This window comes from Cinclus cinclus, chromosome 2, assembly GCF_963662255.1.
Source record: "Cinclus cinclus chromosome 2, bCinCin1.1, whole genome shotgun sequence".
Taxonomy (NCBI): domain Eukaryota; kingdom Metazoa; phylum Chordata; class Aves; order Passeriformes; family Cinclidae; genus Cinclus; species Cinclus cinclus.
In genome coordinates, this window is record NC_085047.1 from 102023910 (window position 1) to 102042781 (window position 18872).

The 18872-nt window shown below is 37.6% G+C and overlaps 1 protein-coding gene across 1 annotated transcript in view; it reads right to left on the bottom strand.

Annotated features, from left to right (window-relative positions):
* The window catches only part of SCML2 (Scm polycomb group protein like 2), a 56481-nt gene that overhangs the window by 24331 nt on the left and 13278 nt on the right, over nucleotides 1–18872 (bottom strand). Inside the window, exons 4-6 of the mRNA XM_062488051.1 lie at nucleotides 15070–15304; nucleotides 11035–11123; nucleotides 9344–9587 (exon numbers count right to left, since the gene is read on the bottom strand). Of these exons, the coding sequence (XP_062344035.1) occupies nucleotides 9344–9587; nucleotides 11035–11123; nucleotides 15070–15304 (568 nt within the window). The remainder of the gene's footprint in view (nucleotides 1–9343; nucleotides 9588–11034; nucleotides 11124–15069; nucleotides 15305–18872) is intronic.

Consider the following 18872-nt stretch of genomic DNA (forward strand, 5'->3'; position numbering starts at 1 on the left):
TGCCCTCTTGAACCACTCGCATCAAGCACTACCTTGTCTCAGCATCCTCCTACCTGAATATGCCAGAGGACCAAATATGAGCAGTACTAACCATTAAGGGGGTAGGGGGAATCAGGTCCCACTTGGTATTTTTTCTTCTGCCTAGGGCTGAAGCTGCTTTTCTTAACAGGCAGGACTGCAACAAAGCCCATGCTGCCTGGGCAGCCTCCCAGAGATAGCAGCAAATGAGGAAGCTGCTATTTGCATTTGTTGATTTAGGAGAAGATGGGGGGAGCACAAGGCAGTGGGACTGCTAAAGTAATTCCCATATTGTCTGCAGGCTGTATTGACAGTGATCATCAGTCACCTGCTCATACTTCCCTCACCCTGGCCTTCAGAGGGACACCAAAGGTTACACTGGGTCACAGGATCTGGGGAGAAATGAAAAGACATGCAAAATCAAGCTGCCAACCCACTGCATCTGTAGACAGAGTTATCCCCACTAGGCCACATGTTCCAAAAACTAAGACATTTTAATAGTCTCATGAGAACTTGTTAAAATATAACGATGAAGAGAATAGAGAGGAAAAATGCCAAGCTCTGCTTGCAATTACTGCAGTATTTAGCTGGAATATTTACAACCAAAAAGCACATTTGCCTTTTGAGGATGCTGCTTTGCATCACAAAGGCCCTCTCATTTGCACAAACAAAATCAAGCATTTGTGTCATGTTGCTCATCTACACAAATATCCACCACTTCGGTTTCAGAAATGGGATGCATTGCATGGCTTTCCTTCACAAATATCTTGTTTAGAGCCAAAACCTGTAGTACAGGCACCCTCAATAACTGAAGAACAGAAGTCACACTACACAGATACCCTTTACCATAGAAATGTTAGCAATTAAGTATTGCTTTCAAAGTTCACAGAGCTCTAACTATACTGCCCCGTTTTTGTGGGCTATAGGTAGGTATGTACAGCCCTTCATGCAACTCACAGCTTTCATACTTCCAAACACTTCTCTTTCAAAACATTCTTTCTTCCCCACCCCCAAACCCTTCTGTGAGAATCCCAACACCTGCAAACTTCACACTTAATGTAAGAGAAACTCCAAATCCTGTATCTTGGAAATCACAACCTGGAGATGCATGGCCACAACTCAGTCTCTCACTGAAACAAGCAGATCCACTGTAATCAACTCAGCTCATTTGCTTGAAAAGGACCCAAAAGGTTATACCTTACATGAGGGCCAAGTTCTGCTTGCAGAAGCAGAAAAACTGCCCAGACACAGGAAGAATTTGACCCCAGAATGTTATCTCCAAGATCTCTTACCAGAATAAGTAAGATATTTAAGACAACTGTGAAATACTAAGCTGCTGAAACCTCCAGTACTTGGGAAGGGGATGGAACAGATGACAGCTCAAAAGCCTGAATTCTCATGCAATTCTAATTAGTAAAATTCCCTCAAATAATCAGCAGTGACAGTATCGCTCCATGTTTTTATGGAAAGCAGGGGGGGGAAAAAGGTTCAGATTTGCAATATTTATACATTATAAATCTCCCATTCAGTTAGTGTCACAGAACAGCAACTACAAGACAAGACTTAAAACAGCTGATGGGAAATGGCAAAAAGCAAAGAAGGGGCTCACTGCCATGCATTCTGTGAACACAGAATTGCTACCTGAGGTGGAGGTGCTGATTAGGCCAGTAAATAAAAGTAGTTCACTTTTAAAATCAAGTTTTCTTTCAAAACAGAAATTATTCTATTTGTACTGTCGTATTGTTCCTATGCCCCTCCCAATATATAAACCCAATGTTCTTCTGAGAATATAAAAGCTTGGTCCTTCTGTCATGTACAGACAAGAAAAATGAGGCAGAGATTTAGCAACTTACCCTAAATCCATGTGAGCATTCCACAGGAGAAGTAATAGAAACATATCTCCTGAGTTCAAGCCTGGAGTTTTAACTATAAAATTAACCTCTAATACAGTCAGTTATTATCGTGATAGTTTTGACAACTGGCAAAGAAAGTGGAAAAGATTAGCAATTTTTCAAAACAGCTTACTGCCAAGGATTATAAAAATTTATGTCCTTATGTCTCAATTGAACAACAGAGCCATACAAAAGCCGAACTATCGGTAACACATTCCACCTCTTCCTATCTGTTTGGATTCCTTCTGCTTATGAGGTAGCTCTGAGATACTAATTTATATGCTTCTATGATACAAAATCAGTTGTAAGTCATTATTCTGCTATCTAAAAAGTAACATCACACTTGGAAACTTCAACAACCACCTTGGCAAGACATGGACACTACAGCTTGAAATTTTCTTCTTTCAAGATTTTAGTTTCTGTTACCAATATAATAAAAGAAATAAAAAGTCTTAGTCTCCTGCAAAAATTTTTAGCCTACCTTAAACAGGACTGAAAGGCAAAATGAAGACTGCCAAGCAATGTAAGACAAAAATGGATAAAAGGAAAAGCATTCTTCTCCTAGTGACTTCCCCAGGCAGCACCACAGCACCTTTAGTCCCTCAGTCCTTCACTCCCACCCCCATTCTCCCACATTTTCAAGACGTAGGCAAATCACCCCTGAAGAACCAACCACTGAAAATACTGTTTAAGATCCATCAAAACCCACTGCCAACCAAATTAAGACACATCACTTTCAAACAAACCAACTTTTACAAGCTAAGATGGGGCAGAGGATATGTGGAACTTTGGGGTTACAGGCAAAACAAACAACAGACTCCTGGAAGATCTGCTCAGTTAGTCCCCAGAAACCAAGAACTGTGAAAAGCAAAGTTCTAGTTGCGCACCCTTCAACAAGAGTTGCCATTACAACAACATTAGCAAAAAACCCTATATTTGGTTGATAATCTGGAAGGAAGGAAGAGAGCTACTGACTAAGAAGAGAGCAAACAAATAACTCGAACTACCAAAATAGCATCAACTTGAATTATCTGAAGTGAACTTAGATGTCCTGATGATGAATCTGTCAATAAGCCTCACAAAGCCCAGCTCTATGCACTGGGTACAAATTTAACAACCTGACTTTTCACCCAATCATTACTGATTCTGCCCTGGTTTTACCATTATTTTTCCCCAAACAGCATAAGCAGTATGAAAGGCGGGCCCAAAATGAGACAATAAAAAGCAACAAACTTCTGGGGAAGAAAAAAAAAAGACACACAGAGCACGGATAGTGCAATGCCACAATTCGTTTTGTCTCAGCATCTCAATGACAGTACTGATACTCTGAACATAGCTTATACCTATTAACACAGATGTGAGAAATATCCATTCAATGCCATCAACTACTAGGGCACCACAACCATTTGCTGTGGCTTAGCACAACTAGGTTAGTAACTCTTTACTGTTTAAGTAACCCCACTAACCCCACAGGAGTAGGGCTCTCTGTTAGTCAAGCTGCAGTGAGAGGTCTGTACCATAGTAAACTTTTTGTTTAGAGTATACTGAAATACCTGCAGTGTCTGTAAGACCCAAAGAAGTGAAAATAACAAAAAAACAAAACATGTAGCAGTCAAAAATACATGTGTTGGAATACTTCCAATTTACAAGAAAATTACAATTATCTTATAAATAAACATGGTAAGATGATGAGGAATCCAGACTTACAATAAGGTCACATCTTTGGGAAAGGCAAAACCTTTATTTTTTCATAAGTGATTACTGCCCTGTAGCAACACTATTCAAGCCCTGCTGCAAGATGTCAAGAAACATTAATACAAAATAAAAAAAGCTTAACATTTGAGAGAATGTGGCAAATCAGGTTTTAGCCTGAAGCACTGAGGAGTTTTTCATGTACAGTTCTGAAGACAGCATAAATCTGCTTACTGTGTGTGCCTGATTTAACTACTGTGATCTTCTCGTGAAGAGAAGCTGGCTGCACTGACAGTAAAAAAAAACCTCCAGCAGTATGAAATTGTACCACTTCACTTTTTTTTTGTTTAATGAAACTTAATTACCATGCTTATCTGATTTTTTTGGCCACTCTAAACATCACAGAGTCTTCACAGATCTAACTGTAGCTCTGTCTAAAGTTTCAGCGCTTCTTCTGTTTCATCAGCAAACAGGGCAGTACTTCGGTTTGTAATGATGTTGCACATTTGTGCACAACTAAGCTGAAAACATAACATAGCTTTTTTCACATAATTTCATCAGCAACAGAGAAGACTATCTCCAGTATCTAGCTTGGAAAAATCTGCACAAAGTAAACATTGAGAACATGACTGAAAATTAAATAAAACTAAGAAATCATAAAATAGATAAATTAGATACTTTTAAATCTCTGCTTGGGCCTGCATTACTCTTATTGCTGCAGACATTTAAGGAGACCTTTAACATCAACATGCTGATCAGCATAATGAAAGAAGATTGCTCTCACAGACAATAAATGCACTAAATTAGGAGAAAAGCAATGAGGGGGCACAGGGTGTGGAAGAGGGGGAGACAGAGGAGAGGGAAAGAAAGAATATGACTAAGGGTAAAAGCTACAATGTATCATAGTTTTGGTTTGGTATTTTAAAATTATTTTATCATCTTCCTTTGGCCTCCCAAATTTTTAGAGCACAGAAAGCAGTTTCAACTTTTTGAGTTCTTTGCATCACCTTTATCCTTCAAAAATCCAGTTTCATAAGGCTGAGGGGATCATGGATATGTAGAAACTGATCCCTCTCTTTCCAGATGCTGTTCACATCTAAATGATAGATACTATTTAATACTGAAATCAATCTTTGCAGGTGAAACTACTTACTTGTTTCCCACATGGCTTGTCCCTAGTCATTCTTTTGTTTTCTCTTTTATGGAAAAGGTTTTCTATTATAAATAAAAAAGTGGGTTGCCTAAGTAACTGCCATTTACATGTAGTAACTAAACAGTAAAATGAATTTATACAGAAACAGCAAATAGAAATTGTTCTGACAATCTCCAGTCACCTGCTGCCTACTTAAATCCTAAGTCTCAAATACAATGAGCTACAGAGCAATACAAGAATATGAAGAATGTTCTCGGGGATAGTAACAGATTTCTATTATTCAACTGAGTAAAGTAAAAATTACAATCTATTGTGGTGAAATAGAAAAGTATAACACATTTGGCCTAGAAAAAATAGTGAATAAAAAAACATGCAAAAGATATAAAACTATAAATGCCTTCTTAAAGTAAATCAAAAGCAGAAGTTACATGGACCCAAGAGATGACCAAATTTCAGAATAAGAAAATGCAGAAGGTAACACTAAAGCAACAAAACTGAATATTTTTTTTTGCATTCATACTCACTCCAAGGAAGCACACAATATCAGCGTAAGTCCAAAAATCCCAAATACCAATCAATGAATAATCATGAGAGGAAAAAAAACATAACAGAAGGCACCACTATATCACTAAGTTTCCATATATTGTGCACTTCTGGATCCAGTGGCTCAAAATGCTGTAAGTGAAAAGGAAAGAGTAAAGAAGAACAAGGGTGGACAGAGGAATAAAACTGATCCCTGAACAACAAAACCAAAATCTTCCTCTAAAAGTACTGGAACCTGTTTCAGTACAATAAACCAATGACAACAAATGAAACTGTCAGCAAGGAAAAGGAGTATCTCCTTTTCCACAAAAAATAAACTCAAGTAGAGAACACCTTTATGCTGTAGGTGCTAAAACTTCAATGGCTTCAGGTTAGATCAAGTTCCTCCCCTTTTATGCTGAGTACCTGAGAAGGTAATCAGCATTAAAGCATTATTCTGGGCTTGGAAGGTACTGGGCTGCAGATGGACAGATACTAGGAATACTTTGTGCAAACCTGTCTCCTATGGGCTTATGCTTTGCTTCTGCTTTCAGCCAATGCTGAAGAAAGCCTTCAAGAGCAGATGTTCTTTCAGACTGGTCCAGCACAGACATTACTAAGTCAATCTCTTTCATAAGGTACTTTACACAAGACTGTTTATGTATAACTAATCACCTCTAAAAGCAGTTAAACTACTCAGAGACACAGAGAAAACAATCTATTGCATCCTTAAAATATTAACCTTGAGGCAGCGGACCAAGCCAACATCAAGCACTGAAATCAAACCATACATAACCAATTAGTGCTATCGGAGATATTTCTAATGACACAAACTACAATATTAGCTAAGCACAGCTTCTGATACTATAAATATTGAATGGTACATTTCATACCACTGTGCACTCATCCAGCCAGGTCCATAATGTCACATCTTCTGATAAGGACAAAATATAAACACACATATTAGGACCTGAAGGCTATCAACAGTTGGTTCAAAACAACTTTTCACCTAACATCTCTCTATTATCTTCGCTCATGAGCTAATACCAATGAGAGGTACAGAAGATACAGTTATAAAGAGCAAAAATAACATATAATCTGTCTGAATAAACTCCCCCGCAACCTAGAAGCCTGTTCTTAAACACCTCCCATGGCAGAGGTCCTACATTCTCTCTGGGCATCCTAAAAGGCTAAGACAGTAGACAGCTGAAATAAAAATTTCCCTAATTTTCATATTGTCTCCCTTACTGCATTTTATCTCTCTTTCAAAAAGGATAAATTAGACTTCAAAATGGCAGGAAAAAATAGGATAAATTAGACATCGCATGGCAGGAAATTGTTGTCCCAGGTATGAATGAAATTTAAAGCATCCTTTATTGCTTTCATACTTAGATTGCAGAATATTGGCTTTGCATGTTCACTAAAATCTGAGGCTTTTTTTTTCCACTAAGTAGTGATTTAACACATTTAAATGTTTTCAACTTTACAAAAAATCAAGAATACTTTTAATATTCACTCTGGAATTCAAGCTACTCTTAAGCCACCATTATTTTCACCTTCTGCTGCAGAAATTCAAGCCAGAAATACTGAGGTAATCAGCAGGAAAAAAGTCCAGAGAAGAGTAACACTTCAACACTTCAAGCAAAACCCTTCAATATAGTAGTATCTGTCATATTTTCTCCCTTAACAGAAGTAGGCAATGTTAGTGTGACATAATGAAGAATCCTGACAATATCATCATATTTCTGAATTATAATGATTTGATTATGCTCTTCTTGAAGCTATAATTTACATCTTAATAAAGGATTGTCATTGCAGTTCTTTAATGGCTCAACAGCGATCAAGTAACAGTGAAAAACCTAAACTCAGAGCAAAAAACATTTCATCCAGATATGTAAATTCAAAAAGTGTGCATAACACATACAAACATAAAATATAAAATAAATAAAAATAACACAAAACAAAATAGAAATAACAAGTTATTTATGCTCAGAATGGAAAAAATGAATACACAATTTCAATAAAATTGCAGTTAACTTTGGGCTCACTTTTGGATTCAAAAACAAACACTTGAGCCTGAACCTCTCTGCATTCAGTTTCTATTACATGTCCAAAATTCTCCGTTTTAACTACAAGTCAGTAAGAACCTTGCTTCAGATTTTATTAATGAGTGTTTTATTTTCTCATTACAAAGCAATAGTATCCTACCTGGACAGATGTTTCAAGTCTGAATTTTGTTTGGTTTATTAGCTGAAGAACTGGATTACATAACCAGTTTACTTATTTTCAAAAAGCTTTGAGCTCTATCAGTCACTAATCAGGCAAGAAAAATTCTTGCCTGATTATTGAGGTATGTCTTACCTCCAAGTATCGCTGGCTTTCCAGCAGTAAAATTGGAGTAGACTAAACAATTTAATAATCTTCTTTCCAGCAGTGAAATTGGACTCAGTAATCTAAATTGTCACAAAAATATGTTTTAAAAATTCTATGCCACTTACTTTCACAGCCCCTCTTGAGTATCACAGAATAGGTCAGGTTGGAAGGGACCACAGTGGGTCATCTAGTCCAACTTCCCTGTTCAAGCAAGGTTACCCCAGAGCACATGGCACAGGATTGTGTCCAGACAGTTCTATAATATCTCCAGTAAGGGAGACTCCCGAACTTCTCTGGGCAATCTGTTCCAGTGCACAGTCACTCCCACAGTAAAGAAATAATTAACTTAAGTGTAACAACACATCTCATTCATGACCTCCAAAGACAAGGTCAACCCTCTGAAGAAGCTGAGAAAGGCACTTCAGAGACTGGGAGCACAGAAACATTAAGACTAAGGTCTAAGTGTGGCACCTATTAGATGACTTCTGATCAAACGTACATCATCCTCACCTGGCTTTCCCCTTCCCTCTGACTGCAGGTTTGTACCAGCAGATTGTTTTGAACAGTACAGCTACACACATAGTTACTCCTTTGCTGAAATCTGACAGAATGGACTAAACTCAATTCCAGGTACTATACACCTGGCAGCAACTTCAGACAGGTAAGTGAGAGCAAGGATGCAGAGGTACCCTCAACTAATTCCAATTAGATTTTCCATACAGTTCTTGATCTGCTAGCAAAAGACTGAGAAAAACAATAGGGATGGAAAGGCCAGGAAACCTTAATGATTTCTTGCCTTCTTGCTTCTGTTCCTCTCCCACTTCTGGTGAGAGTTCTGTGACACCAACCTACTTGTTCCTTACTCACTTAACACCAGCTGTGAAAATTCTCACTGAGAAAAAAATTATTCTGGCTAATAAAGAAATTTGTTAAAATATGATTCCTCTCCTTCAAAACCTCTCTTCCTGACACATTTGTATGGGATGAGGATAGAAAAGCTCAAACAGTTTGACAGAAAAGCCTTAGACTACAGAAACCTGACAAGCTTTGCTACCCCAGAGTAGCAAAGGGAGTATTACACTGAGGGATATCCCTCTTTGTGCTATTTCCCTTCTTTCTAAGGCAGAGAGTTGTTCGTTATAAAGTGGCCATTAGCTAGACACACTATCATCTGATCAACAAACATCCCTAAAGGCAAGAGGATGACAAAGCATTCAAAATAGGCAGCTACAAGACAATTTTTTGAATATGAAAGAAGGAATATGAAATATATAGTTTAGATCTGCAATCGTCACAGAAGGAAAGACTACTTTACTTTACTTAGCAGTTAGCATAACAAAGTGCTGCAGCAGCTAATGTATTGGTATCACTAAACAGGAGCATGTATGTATCAATAACACAAACAGAAAATCTAGTTCAAGATTCTTTACAAGCACACAAAAATTAGAGGTCATCAGAAGTCCTCCTAAAAGTATTAAATAAAACATGTTGCAAGAGATACTATGAACAAGCAAAAATTGTTTTCCAGCAATTTCCATTAGCTTTATGCTACATAAAGAAAATTCAACATTTCATCCTCATCTGCTACTCACAAATCAAATCTTCAGTCTTATCTGCATATAGCCAGCTGGTTTTTAAAATTCTGCTGTAATTGAGGAGAAGAACAATTAAGCAATATTATTAGTCATCTTACCATTGTTCCCTGGCGGTTGTAATGCATCTCCTGTCAAGCTACACCATCCGACTGGGAAAATATCTCGAGAATCACACCTGCACCAATAGTCAAATGCTCCTCTCCAGCCATCAAATGTAACAAAAACTTCATCTCCTTTAACATCTCCAATGGTTGCTGGGCAAATCATGTATGGGTTCTTTCTATCTATAGCTTCAAGTTTCATTCCAACTTTAAAGCAGTTTGGCACAGGTTTTGGTGGTTCCTACAACAATAAGCAAGGCAGAATATTTGTATTTCTATGATCTCTTGAAAAGAAAACCCAAAACTAAGTAACAGCCCTTTATTTTTGCTTAACATTCTTACTACTTACAGTCACTACTCTCAGGAAATTATGGAACACATTCAGAGAAACTTATTTATATTTCCAATTTGCCTCTGCTCTTCTGCACTACAAAAATCTTCATTCTATTTCCCCAAACACAGCTGGAATAATTAGCAAAAGTCTCCATGACAGAAAGACCCTGATAAAAGTATTTACATAAGCAATAGGTTGCAACCAATACATTATGTCTGGGCAGCAAGACAGCCAAGACACTAAAATGAAATTATTACATGCTAATAAAGAAGAGGTTTGCAGAGCATGGATATTTCTGGGGACTGATAACTGTCTGGTAAAAGCTTTACCTCTCAATTAATCCATGAAAAATTCATTAGCATTGGACATTATTTATAGGCCTCTGTTAACTCAGTTGGCCTTAGACCAATTCCAAGTGGACAAAAGAAAAACAAAAATCAAGTGAATGTGACTGGCATAAGAGTACCTCCACAGCAGGAGCTGTGATCTAACAGAACTCAAATTACCACCTCAGCCTCAAGAACCTTACTATCCAAGCCCATCTCAGATGTGCTACAGGCTAGCACTAAGAAACATGGCTCATCACACCTCAGAAAATTTCTATTATCCTATCTAAAATAAAATGTAATTATATGACATTAACACCAAGTGATGTGATTGCAGGCCTGAATCCAACTGCTTGATTTGCTGACATATTTGTCAGTATCACTCTCAGTATCCAAAAAAAAAAACAAAACACACTCAGTATGACAACAGAGTTTTATCATCTCAACAAAAAACTGAACCAAGTAATTTTAATGTTACTGTTATTTTTACATAATTTTTCCGTATTTCACAGTAACTTACTCAAGAGTTATGTTTAAAAAAACAAATGGCTTTTTCTGCTATTTTCAACTACTGTCTCACTACATTTTAAATGATGAGTGAGTGCCCAATGAAAATGTTTAACAAAACCTTTCCAAGCACTGATGTATTCCAATGGGTCTCATTCCCTATTAATGTTTTTTTACTCCTATGCACATTCACATGACTACAGTGCTGTTAAGAAATGCGATATACATTTTATCTAAAATCCATGAGATAAAAAAATGAGCAAACACAATTTTTCTAAATAGCACACCATACTCTGAAGTCTCAGCTCAGGAAAAGAAATGGCCCTCTTACAGACTAGAAGCAGATTTGTTTCTGTCTAGTTCTATAGCATGTCAATCCGGTTCAAAGTCATTTTAAGTAACAGTCCTGCCTTCCCCGTCTTTGCTGCAGACAACAGAGTAATATCGTAGCATCCTCATTAAAAAATATAACCATAGACCAATTGATAGAAGTTGTTTACTAGAAATGCCTTTCTTCTTACCTTCTTAAAGAATGCTGCAGGTGCCATCTCAGCTCCATTGAGAGTTCTTAAGAGAAACATTGGCCAAGAGGATGCATTCATCTGGAACCCTGAGGATACAAAAAGCCCCAAACAAATGGCCCTACTTTCAGTTTGTAAAATACAATAGAAGGAAAAGGTTATAAAGTCTGCTTCACTAATGCCTCATTCCCCCTGTTTCAGACTTGGCTGAAATAGAAGTAGCTAAGAAGAAATTAACACGGTCACTGTAGCTGCAGAAAGTTGTGGGATTCATTTCCATTCTGAGTGACTTGCCTGCAAAATCACTCATCACAATGTCAGGTATTACAGATTAATTTTTAGGATTTAATGACATGCAACTCCTAGTACAGGAGACCATTAGGTTGTCCCACACAGACTCTGGTCCAGTGGAACTTCCCTGGCACAAGCACCTAGATTTCTCTTCAGGTTCTAGCTCATTTATGGAGAAGATACTTTTTTATTTTTGAGAATCTTGTTATTCATTCACCAAACCACAGACAAAAAAGCAGTGCAACTGGTTTTTCTCCCTCCCTCATTAAAACAAATACATAAATAGCCATAAAAACAAAGAATACCTAAGGGTGAATAAAAAAAGTAATTTTGATAAATCATGTATCATATTGAAAAACACAAACTGGATAGTGTATTTTATTATTCTTCATTAACACATGAATAAAAAAATCATAAACAACAATCAGATTTGTTTAGATGAACTACCTTATTCAAACAGAACAAAGGTTTGGCTCAAAACCTTATTCCAGATAATCTTCCCTTACAATCAACCGCTTTCCAGTTAAAAGATAAAACAAACAAAAACCCCTTTTGCTTTCTTTGCTTTCCAAATGAATGTTTTAAAGTAATGAGTGAGATAACAGACATAGTGGACATTTTTTTCTGCTTCTTTAGCAGTTAGATGTCTGGAACAGTTCTGCAGAGTAACAGACATAATACAGCAAATCGGAATTTTTTCCACAAAGCAAATAGCACCATAATCTGCCAAGAGCTCATGAGCTCCCTCATAACTGATCTTTAACAATTGTTTTAAAAATCTGTAAGCAGAAAGGTGGAACATATCTGCAATTCTTGATCAATTAAATAATTTACTCATCTAAAATGTAATTATATGCTATAGTAGTTCTTTAGCTCATAGCTTTAGGCTACCTTCAGTACAATATATAGTTTTCAAGCCAGAACTAACTACGCGACACCTAAGTTACTGCAGTGCTCATATGTGATAAATAGAGATATAATTTGGGGACCACTGAGCTGATTGTCAGGCCTTCAGGTTTCATACAAGAGTCTTTACAAAACCTGAACACGTGTGGTTACTGAAACACAAGATTCCCAACCAGGTAGCTCAGAAAAGATATATAAGCAAGACAGGAGTGACAACTAAATAACAGCTTCAATTAACTTCATTTGGCCTTTAAGTTGTCCTGGTAAAACCAGAGAAAATGCTATCTGCAATGTAATTTGTTCAGAACATTAAGCTCTTGACAACAAAAAGCTCACCTATGGAAACCAGTGGCTGGAACAGGAACACTTTGCTGCAATAATCACTTTCTCAAAACCCTTATGTAACATGCATAATTAAAGCCATGTTAAAACCAGGTAGGAGGGACTATTTTAGTTAGTTATTATGATAAAGTGGAACATTAGTATCCAGAAGGTTCCCTACTACCAAGGAAAAAAAAAAATCCGTCGGTTAAATGTCTAACAGGAGGTAATTATACACCCAATTAGCTCCCAGCTTTCCCCAGAAACACAATGCTGTCAAACTGCCAAAAAGGCTTTTTCAAAAATTTATCTAGGTATGCCAGAATGTTTGATTGCTGGAATTCAGCCTATCTCTAGAAAAATCTAGGGCAGGAGGGCCAGTATAGTGGCACTCACACTCTTTTCTGTATAACCAGCAATTGTTCAGAGGGCAGGTAAACCTTACATGCCTGGGTGCAGGGGAACAGCTGCTTGTTTGGTACTGCACTGCAGGCAGCCTCACCAGGCAAGAGTAAGAAACAGTATCCAAGGAGAAGACATCAACCTTTCAACTGATGGTCATGGAAAGTTTCTCTTCTTAAGGAATAAACTGCCTCCATCACACAACCAGAGCTGTTTTATTCATCACTCTGGTTTAAACTGCTGTGCTCCTGAAGCCATATTTTTAACACTGTACATGTGTGTAGCTGAAGGAACAGGTATACTATTCCAATTTTTATATTGGTATCACTTCATTCATTCTAGAAGATTGTATCAGCAGCTTCAGAGAGGTTAAACTGAGAAACTTCATGGGAAAAAAAAAAGAAACTTCTTCCCCCGTGTCAGGAATTTCCAGTGTTTCCATTCAAAACCTCTATATATCCACTGGAAAGAGGGAGAAAAAAGCCCTTCTGGGCTCAAACTGTATCTGTTTTAAGCAGTATTTTCCTACACTGGCACCCTGGTTGCATTGCTTTTCTTGTGCTTCTGAAGGAGCACAACAGCACAAAAATCAACCTTTATACTCTGCGTGAAGTGTATGCTTATGGTTATGTCAACTGTACTGTGTCTGTCTCTCCACAAGTCAATTAAGATTCATACTGTAGTGAAATTATAGTTTTCACTTCATTTTTCAAACAGAAGAACTGGAAGTTGCTTCCAAAGCAGGAAGACAAGCTTTATGAGAGGCTACTGAAAGAAAGCATACCTACCCTTACTAAACCTCCAATGAGAATTAAGAATTACTGACGGCACCAAACCAGAAGTAAATTCATAACCATAAGATGGAAAAGTGGAAGCAACCGATTTCTGGATACAGTTACTTTTTTATTATTATTTTACAATTTATTATTTTTATTATTTCTTGCATCTTATAATTTTTTACAGAAAATCGTAAGAGGGGAGAGAGTGTTCAGATAAATTTTTGTCATTATTCTTCCTCCTTTTAAAAAACAAAACTATTTGCAGATCACTGTGAAATCTTTAAATATTTCCATACATAGAAGTTGAAGCTATTGACAAATACAGTACAAGAATGCAGATCAAAACATACAGGTTAATCACACCAAAGAAAGGCAATGTCACATTTTACCACCACTAGCAGTTTAATCAAAGTTATGTCTGATCATTCACCAGGTAGCACGGAATTGCTTTGTAGGATTCCCTATTTAACAAACTTCCTCAGGAAGACTAAACCCAAGCGCTATGTTTCAGTTTGGGGAGACAATGTTGTCACTGGTACTGCTCATGGAAGGCAAAAGAAGTTCTGCATGATATTTCTAAGCATAAGAAAGATGTATCTTGTTCACAAGCATTCATTGTGCTCCCAGACCAGGCATGACAAACTGATCTGACATTCCTGAACATATGCTGATTTGAGGCAATGAGAATATCATGCAGTCTAAGCCTGCAGTTTGCTAGAGTTCTGGAGTACTGCTTTTACTACCTCAGAGTTAAAATTCAGAGCAAAAAGCTGCAATTCTGCACTAACTCACCTTATGCTGCCTGTTCTAGAACACAATCAATTTGCGTGGCTCCCAAGGAAACATCCTGACTGCCCTGCAGGGGTATGCCTCCAGCAGCCCTGCCAAGACTTCCCAGGCTTGTAGCAGCCAATGCCCTCTTGTGAGCTGCTCAGATGCACTGATGAAGAGTAAAGGGGCAACCTGGCTTTCTCCAGCTCTTTCCAAGGGCTCTCAACAGGAGCATACATAGCACCATGCAACAGAACACTCTATACACACACATAAGGCAAGCTATGTGTGAACATTTACAGAAAGGGCACATTTAAGAATAAGGGACTATTAAAAAAAAAAAAAAAAACCACAAAAAAACCTGCTCATTCTTCTATCAGAAGAATGGGGAAAAAAAAGAAAAAGCCACAATTCACTTGGCCAAAAATTAGTTTACTTGCCCCTTTTTCAGTTAAAGAATGGTTTGGTGAAATGTACATACCAGTGAATTTGCCAAGACAAAAAGGTAAATTTGACTTTCTGAATGCAATATTCCACACCTCTGCTCAGCAGCTTTGTTACTTACCAAGTGGAGGCTGGAGCATGCCCCCTTTCTTTTCACAGGTCCCAATGGGCTGTATGTCTGAGGAATCCACAAGCCTCCAGAAGTCATTTTTGTTGTCACTTCCATCCAGCCGCAGCCTTAGCCTGGCACCAGTGATTCCAATTACTGTAGCTATACAAACTGAGGTAACATTGCGAGGATCACGGGCTTCCAGTTTCATGCCAACTTTGAAATCATTTGTAGGTGGAATTCTAGACTACGATAAAAGGTAAAAGTCTTTTCTTCTTATTGTTGTTAATATTGCTATATTTACCAGCCAGTTCAATACACAGCTTTATTTCTTCCAAACTTATCATAAAAAGGATAAATATGAAGAAGCTTTTAAATATTGGGTGTCTAGCAGCAAGTCAGAAAAGGCAGCTGGATAACCTACCAACTGCATAAGCATGACTGATTTCTAAAAAGATTAGGATGCTAAGAAGGGTACAAAGGGAATTTCTATGAAGGTATGAACATAAAGCTAGGGAGCAGTGAAGTGAATAGAACACAACAACATTAGGAAACATGACATTCAACTCAAAAAAAAAACCCAAAAACCAATACACAGACCAACATACACATCCAAGAAAAAAATCCCAACCACAAGGCTTATTAGCTCCCAATTCAAAAGAAATAATTATCCTCATTGTAACAAATATTTTGGAAATCTAAACAAAATTTGGATCCTTCTGTACTCAAAAAAAAAAGGCTGACATTACAAAGAAAGAAGACAGAAAAACAAGTTAGTGTTAACATTTTGAAGAAAGAAAACAGTCCTAAAGTTGTATAAAACTTCTGTGCTAAAACAAAAACTGTAGCTTGTGCTTATTCATAGAGAACTGAATATAATAATAAACATACAATGCCATGCTAACTTAATTAGCACAGGGAAAAAAATGTGACAATTTGGTCTTAAGGTCGAACTTTTTCACTTGTTAAAGATGAAAAAAAAAAAGATATTTTTTACTAATGTATCAACACACTATGGGCAGCATTTGACTGGATTGCAGGCTGATTACTTGCCTTCTGTCATACTGAAGGCAATGACTTCACCTAATGATGTTCAAAACTTTGTATTAGCACTAACTGGGATGGAATGCCTCTCACTATTCTCTTTAATTACTAGTCTCCTCATTTCCAGCCTAAATTTTACTGATGGAATTTTTCGTCAACACTACCATTTAATTTATTTTTGCACCTTAGCAAATAAAACAAAAAGCTACAACTGACCTTTTATCAGTACCTTTTCAACAATGCAAATAAGTGAAGTACTGAACTTGTACAACAGTATAAAGTTGTTTTTGAACACAGACACCCAGAACTCTAAGTACCCTTGCCCATGACATTAAAACCCAGTAACTAGCCCATCCAGACTAACACAGTCTGACTTCTAATATAGGAGGCACGTTCGAATAGCCAAAACCATGGGCATTCATATTCAGAGGACTCCTATGTCCCCTTGTGCCTGCCCAACCAGGTCAGGTGGGGATCCCACAGCAGGCAAAGTGCATTTACCTGTCTGCGGACACAGGAAAATACAAAAGAAATCTGCTCCTGCAACAAGTGTTAGTGGTATTTTTTTCTCCACCACAAAATACATCTTGCTCTACTTGCTGTATTGTGCAGGTGCCCTATTTGCAACGCACCTCAGATCAACAGCAGGAGCCCTGGAGGAGCCTGAGCCCAAAAGCCAAAGAGGTGAGCAAAATTCAGTGAGCATCTGCCAGTGCTGCACTCAGACAGCAGGCTGGCTGAAAGGGGAGCCCGAGCATATTAAATTTAAAGGGCAATTCAATTTCAGAATATTGCTTGTCAAGCTGTTATTTTGTACAACCAGGAAAAGCAACAGAAATTGAGAAATTGGGGAGTTTGTTTATTTCTTCGTGAAAAGGTGAGCATGTTTAAATAGCAACAACTCAAGGCGTTCTACTGAAAAGGTAAGTCCTCCATGCTAGTTGGTCTTTGAATAAAATAACAAAACCTCAGTCAGTAACAGCCTTGCTTTAAGTTCTGCTCAAACCACAAGGGACTGAGCTTTTATATTTAAAATTTTCAACTGCTTAAGAAGACGTTTTAGGGCAAGAAAAAGGAATATGAAGTGCATTGAAATTTTAAGTAGTTATTGAAAACAACTTAAAGCAACAGATAAAACACCTTCTAAATTAAGATAAATACTTGAATCAATTTCCATTAGCTGCCTGTGTCTTAATTTATAGTAGAGGCTTTAATTTATTGTTCCCCAGGTACTCTTTAATTACTACAAAATTTAAACTTTTAAAATTCCCACAGGTCACAAATTCTGGATTTAATTGTCAAATTAAGTTTCTCTCTGCTCTTTATTTTCTGGTTGGCCACAGCAGTGTATTTCTTTGCATTACACAGAGTAATAATGACATGTACAATTCATGTGTAACACAATAAAAGTCCTATTAGTCCTACACAAAGCACATGCACATTAGGTTCTAAAATCTGCAAACATTATGAAGTGAGAGGATCTAGCTCTGTGCTTCTCACCATTGCATATCACCTTCTACTTAAAGGTCGACTCTTAGAAAAACTGAAAATCTGCATACACAAATTGTTTTGAAATTTGCTATGCACATAAATTAAAGCTCCTCTTTCCAACTCACATACTCCTTAAGCAATCCAGGTCACTTGGATTTATCTCTGTCAATGCATGTCACCTAAGCACCTCTACTAGGGAAGAGGAAGATGCAAGAAAGGCACATGGAAAGGCTTTCAAGCAGCTTTCTGCATTAGTTACATTCCTTGGGAGCATACACTCTGGCAATGCTGGTTTATGGTCTGTGACTAAGGCATTAACCTCAGAAAGATCCAGGGACAATATACCACCCTCTGCCTCTACCCAGGAGAAGTTTTGAGGTGTCTGCCTTGTGAAAAACACATACTGTGAAATTAATTTCTGGGGATCCACTCAGAGCTATGGACACCAGCATTTTTAGCCAACTCTCATTGAAAGCAGCATGCAAGGGGCTCTTTGTCCTTTATCCTCATCTGCAAAGAGCAAGCTGAGATTCAAGATCTAGCATGAGGAAATGCTACCAACCTGTGCTTCTCTCTCCTTATTCTCCATTCATGCAACTGCTTCAGACTCACTGAATGATGGTTCCTCTCCTTCTCAGACTATTCAATTTGTGCTGTTTTTTATGTGGGCCCCCACTGGAGGCCAGTATCACTTACAGTACAATCAGTACAGTACAAACCACCAACAAACCCTAGAAACAATTTCAGAACATGCCCAAGCCAATAAACTAGACATGCACTGCTTGTCACACCTATTACACTTCTATGAACCTGAACAATCCAATTCCTTAGAAACTATCTTCCTAACACAGTAAGGGCACACAGACCAAAATGAATCCTATTTAACTTTACACAGAGAAGACACACTTCTTTCCCAAGACACACTTGGGAAAACACAGAGAAAGATGCCTAAAGAGATCGACTCAGTCTCCAGAGGCTGAATAACTGGAGGTCATCAGCTTATAAAAGATGGTAGATTTAAACTGCATCTGCAAATACATACCAAACCATCAGGTAGGGGGGATCAAGCTTGTAGGGTGTAGTGCAATACAAAAAAATACATTAAACACCCTTCATTATAAATCCAGTGTTTCCTTTGTATTCCCATATATTCCGCTTGATTTTTTCCTAAAATTGTAGGATCTGTTATCCCTAAGTAGAAAGCACTCTGTTCAGAAAGAGATAAATTAAACATACTAGAGATCCAGAAAAAAAGTGGTGACTAAACTCTACTACACACA